The sequence below is a fragment of the Chaetura pelagica genome, unplaced genomic scaffold (assembly GCF_000747805.2).
Source record: "Chaetura pelagica isolate M959 unplaced genomic scaffold, ChaPel_1.0 scaffold565, whole genome shotgun sequence".
In the NCBI taxonomy this organism is placed as follows: domain Eukaryota; kingdom Metazoa; phylum Chordata; class Aves; order Apodiformes; family Apodidae; genus Chaetura; species Chaetura pelagica.
In genome coordinates, this window is record NW_009953388.1 from 375,764 (window position 1) to 381,763 (window position 6,000).

General features: G+C 42.1%; 1 protein-coding gene across 1 annotated transcript in view; it reads left to right on the plus strand.

Moving 5' to 3' along the window:
* The window catches only part of LRRC16A (leucine rich repeat containing 16A), a 116,703-nt gene extending 112,193 nt beyond the window's left edge, over positions 1–4,510 (plus strand). Inside the window, exons 38-39 of the mRNA XM_009998292.1 lie at positions 3,378–3,654; positions 3,735–4,510. Of these exons, the coding sequence (XP_009996594.1) occupies positions 3,378–3,514 (137 nt within the window). The 3' untranslated portion in view covers positions 3,515–3,654; positions 3,735–4,510. The remainder of the gene's footprint in view (positions 1–3,377; positions 3,655–3,734) is intronic.
* The last annotated feature ends 1,490 nt before the right edge of the window (positions 4,511–6,000 follow it).

The window sequence follows — 6,000 nt, forward strand, 5'->3', positions numbered from 1 at the left end:
CATCTGTCATATCGATTACTACTCTTTGAACGGTTGATTAAGTGGGATGGATAAGTGATATTATTTATATTACTTTCCATACATGAGCCTACAGAACAATTTAAAGGTATAAATGAATCCTTTTCCCTGCTAGAGCAAACAGGAGACGGTCATAAAAGAGATACAGCTCATGACTGTGCCAAGCCAGCTGGCAGTGTGAAAACCACTTTGGGGCAGTGTTCTACCAGTGCAGAAGAGGAAGCTGATGTGCTTGGGCAAAGGAAGGCACAGCCCACTTCTGGTTAGAAGTTTTCTTTTTTCATCGAGACAGTGCTTGATAACTGGCACTAACAATGGTTAAGAAACGATAAGAGCAAAGAAACCACAAAAGGTTGCAGGTTTGTCACTGGATTATGAGAAAGGTAAAAATCCCATGGGATGCTAGTCATCTTTGTGCCTCCATGGGAAATATATAGTGTCAAAAGCTATCGAGATAAGGAATGTGTCTGCATTTTTCCTTTGTGGCAACACCAGTGACCAGCACCATATAGCAGCTGCAGCCCCTCTGCAGAAGAGGGGTCACTGCAAGCCATGACTGCCCATGGCAGTGACAGTGGCACGCTGGTGTGTAAGCACACTGCAGGTAGGCTCTTCTCTGCTTTGTGTGCTTGTGTACCTTTCCTTTATAAGATGCATGCACTGAAGTATTTCGAAATACATTTCAGTGTGAACATTATTAGTGCCAGTTTCAGTACGTCACTCACAAAACCATTTGAGAACTGGGTAAAATCAGCTCGTTTTGACATAGTGCTTTGCTTTTTTGGCTGTATAAACAAACAAACAAACACCAAAGGAACACAAACCCAGCACTGTACTGCATGCTTAAACTGTGTTTCCTGAAGAGCAGCTTTGACTTAGAGTGAACTCCTTCAGTAGACTAAAAAAAGTATGGTTGATCTCTGTGTTTTTAAAATATCAGTGCTCCTGTTCTCAAGTGGTACGTGTTTACATGCTTCTCTTTACCTCTTATCTGGTTTGTTTAAACAATTATTCAAAATTACTTCTTTCTGAAGTATTTTAAGGAGGTATTTTAACATCTTATTCAATTACTTTTACTCACTTTTTTCTGTTTATAAGACATCGTGTATTCCTTTTGTAACATCTTTAGCCCAACAGATATAAACCGATTTCATTTTCCTATTGTAGAATGAAACCAAAACTTGGAAACTGTCCTCCTCATTATGATCAAATTATTACATTATATTTTATTTTATTCTGAGGTATCTGTCTGAGAAAGTAAGTATCAAAAGCTGAGATACTGATGCAGGTCTGTGAAAGTAATTTGTGTGTGGTTTCATCAGGACAAGGGTAAGGTCTTGTGGCACAAGCCCATTTACACTGTGTGGACTTAAACACCTGATATATTTGTCAGGGGCTTTGGGGGCAAACTACCTGTCTTTATTTATCAGGCCATGAACTAAAATAACTGCTGCAGGATGTGTTCTGGCTTTTGTTGGAAGAGTGAATGAAAACTCAAAAAAAGGCCATGTAATTAGCAGGAGATACAAGTATCAAGAACGATTCAAAAATTTCCAGACACCATTTCTTCCAAAAGCAGTGGTGGCTGTGAAGGTGGAAATGCCTGATTTTTTAAATTATTATTATTTTTTACAGAATTAAGGTATCTTAATCCTCTCCAATTGCACTAAATAGCTTTAAAAACACTTCTGAAAATCCGTTCCTGTTCTTTCCCAACTTGCAAAGCCCAGATAAGAATGCAGCAAGCATGTAGCTGCTGGCTCTAGTTTCTTCATAGTTTGGCCAGCACAAATAAGGAAATGGGTATTTTGGACCCAGGAGAACTACTTGGGTAGCAAAAGTTCTGTGTGTGCAGAGGTGGGTTTCTGCAAGGCACGCATTGGATCTGCCTGTTCTGCTTTTGTCACAGCAGAGATCCAGAACCAGGCAGTGTCTGTGCCAAACAAAAACAGGACAGAGCTTTGCCCCCTGCATCGCAGCCTGTCAACAGGCACCAGCACTGCCTGGGGAGTTGTGCTGCATCCCCAGGGATACAGGGAGCATCCCTGCTGGGGCTGGCCCAGCTACTCAGCAGCATCATTTCCCTTGGGATTCTTCTCTGCATTTTCCACATTCTCGGCAAACCCAGGCACAGCCTGGCACAATTTGAAACAGCCACTTGTCTGGTGCTTCATGGCCACCATGGCTGCTGGTGCCTTGTCAAGAGTGGTGTGCACAAACATGAAGAGGCAGAAGGATCGGTGCCAAGCAAAGCCTGACATCCTTATCTGAAATGAGGGAACAAAGGAGGTCACATAACTGTAACATTTAATTTAGTGGGGGTGTAGTGAGATGACTTGCAACGAAGTCACATTTAAAGGCCCTTGTGTGTTTAAAGGTTCATTTTAATTGGAAGTGTGAGATTCTTAAAGCTATCAGTCCTTGCATAATGTCACCCCTGTTGCTGTGTATAATAACTCTCTTATTAACATAGCAATTTTAGTCCACGGGTTGGATCAGAAATCTTTACAAGATTTTACAACCTCCTTTCCATTTTATTTCAAAGCTTATATGTTTTGAGCCTTACAAAGATTTTAGAGTGCTGAGCAAACAAAATGAGTACTGTTTGCTTTCAGATCATGGGAAATGGGTGTATCCTTCTGCTTTCTTCACTGCTGTGTACAGTGAGATGCAGAGCCATGGTCTTATCTGGAAGAGGTGCAGGTTGGGCTCAGAGCCATGGATGTGTGTCCCTGCCAGGGAACAGGGCAGGCATGTGGACCTGGCAGTGCTGGTGGGGCAGGGAGGAGCACTTCAGGTGACATGGATACTAAGGTGAATGAATGTCTGTCCTGATGAAGGCTGCTGGGCCAAAGGGGAGAATGTAGATGTGTCCTACTAGGGTGAGAGGCCAGCCTGGGTTGTGCACCTCTGGGCTAGAACAGGGTGCCCAGTGAGGATATCCACCTGGGCAGTCAGGAGTGCATCACTTGAGATACAGCCCAGCTGGGAAAAGGAGTGCTGATTTGGTTTTGAGGTGGTGTGTTGAGAAGAAAGTCTCTAGGCTGTTTCTAACTGTAATGTTTATCTGTGTCACAGTCAAATACTGAGTTTCCTATTTCAAGCTTCTCTTCTTGCCAACAAACAGTGGAATAAAGTTTGCTCAAACTGTCTCTCTGCTCTCTCATTTTTTTTCTGGGTTGAAGAATTAATGGACCTATGCCACTCCCTCTAGTGCAAATAAATTCAGTGGGAGCCCGAGCAGGTCCTGTGTGCCTTAATGAATTATTATTATTATTACTGCTACTGTTATGGTTGTTGTTATTATTATTCCTCTCTCTTCTACAGTCATTGATAAGACCTATTTCTGTTTGATACAGCTACGAAAAGAAGCCCTGGGCAGCAGTCTCATGAGTTCCAGGAACTGAAGCAGAGGTCCTTAAGTAAAGAAGGCCATCAGGGAAGCAAGTCCAGTGACTCTGGCGAAGAAGCAGATAAAGATTTTATTTTTGTTTAGCCATCACTGCAAGTGCTTCGTAGCGCGAGAGCTTTTGTAACAATCAGGGTGCAGCAACCAACAGCCCTTCTTAGCCAGCTGCTCTTTCACCACAGGTACATTTCCACACAGAAAACCTGATCTTCCAGTCGTGATTTACAGTATGGCAGAATCACAGAATTGTCCGAGTTGGAAGGGATTGCTAGAGATCACCTAGGCCCAGCTCCCCCTGCTGAGTGAGTACCCTCACTTGGCACTGATGTGGTCCTTAGGTTCAGCCCTGTACAGCACAGACATTCCTTCCCATGCCTTTGCTAAAGCCAGCAACTCTTTCATGTACTCTACTTGAACTTCTCTGAAGCAGCTACAAAGTGTGCCCTGCATTAGGGCATTTAGAAAGCAAAGCAAACTAACTGGACACTGTCTTACACTAATACACTGTACAGCAGGTAAGGTGTTGTACTGCTGAATGTAAATGTGTCAAACCTGCACGTGACTTACCTATAAATATATTCTTGCGGTATGCAATTGCACATTGTAATTATATTAAAAGAGCACACTAATAAAAGAATTTGTATAGATTATATATATTAAATGCTTGGGTATGGTTTTTACATTCTCCCATCGGGAGCTTCTCTCTTCCTGTTCTCGTACTGTACATAAAGCTCTAGCACTTACATCTGTGTACTGTCAAAAAGCACAACAGAGAAGGATTTGGATGACGTATAATCATGGTCTGCTTCCACGTTCATGTATTAATGTATATAGTTGATTGGAATGAGGGCAATTGAAATTTTATTAATATTGGTGTTTTCTAGAGACCTTCCTCAGTTCTGTCTGCATATTAGCTTCCTTTCAAGGTGTAATTCTATGAGAAAAATAGTTTGACATCTGTAAAAACATTTCAGCTTTTGGGGGAGGTGATGCAAATTTCACAGTTACCCACTGACATGACAGGTTGAAGGGATTTTATTCATATGTATATTTGTAACAATAAAAAAAAATGATTTTACAACTCAAATACTAATCTTCATTGTTATGGTGCTATTTCTGGTCTGACGGTCTCTGCTCTGAATGATGGCATTGCATCAGGTAGGCCAAGCATGCAGCTAAGACAAAACCCATATAAACTTTTTCTGCTTCTAGTAAAACGTCTGTTCCTTCTGAAAGGGACACACATCTCATCTTCACAACATTACTGAAAGAAGATCTCTTTGCTAATCTTCTCCCTTGGGATCTTCAGCAAAGCAGCCTTCACACAAGCTGGAAACACCCACTACCTAAATTACCTATATTGGTTCCATAGGATAGACCAGAATTGTTTTGGTAACTGTCTTTTGCCCTGACCTTGTGGTGTGTTCGTGCCTGGGTAGAAGTGCTCTGATAACCTGTCCATTGAGTGATCTTCCATCTGATCCCTGTGCACATAGTCACTATCGCCACTTCTACTGGAGTATAAAGGGCTGCTATGTCAGAACAGTAGCACCAGGACCTTTCAGAAACTCTTCCTGAAGTTTTAAATCTCATAAGTAAGGTACAAGGCAGTGGGAAAAGAAGTCCTGAAGATGGAGGGTTAGTACCTAAGTCCTGCGGGGTTTGCGTTGTCTTGAAATTCTGCGCTTGTCTATAATCATTAAAAGGAAGTTCTTTGCTTTCACATACTTATGTTCTTCCTTTAGTGGATGTCATTGAGAATAAAAGACAAGTAGCAAAGGAAAACTTGAAGTTCATGTATTGGAAAAGAAAAATAGTCCATTCACAAACAGACCACTGCAATTTTAATTCCCGCATGACATGAAAAACTCAGCTCTCTGAGAAGTGCAAGTATACAAGAAGGGTTGCCTGATTTTGTTGGCTTTGTGAATTTAAGACAAATAACAGCAAGGTTTGTAGTATTAATTAAAAAATAGACTCTGTCATCCAACTGCTGAGAATTTCTCTTACTTGTCCTTAGTGATGTTCTCACCAGTCACTTAGAGTGTGGTGCTGGTCCTGCTGTGCAAAAGCAGAGCAAGAGTGTGTGCCTGTCACCTGGTGCCAGTAAACAAATGACAGGGATTTCTGAAATGATGTAGAGAAAGTGTGTGTTTGTGCTGCTAAACACAAGAAGAGGAAGAAGAAAAGCTGTCATGCTGTAATAGTTGTCTGCTGGAGTATAGAGGTGTCATTAGACAGCTGATTAGACAGATGTTTTCCCTTATTAGTTATGGAAAACCTTGTCAGCCTTTATTCCAGCCATCAGTGTGTCCTGTGTAGGCTGAGTGGTGGAGAAATGACTTGAGGGGAGTGCTAGTGTGAGCTCTTGGAGACCTGGGGGTTGGGTTTGTGTGCGTGTGTGGGTTTGAGTGTGGAGAGGAGCAATAATTTCATTTTCACTGCTATCTCTCTGCCTGGTGAGCACTGTCAGCCTGATGACCAAGAATCCATGTTGCGTCCAGAGCACCCCCATTGTACCTCTTCTACAGTGACTTTTATTTGCAGTATCTTGTGGCTATGGATGCCACGGG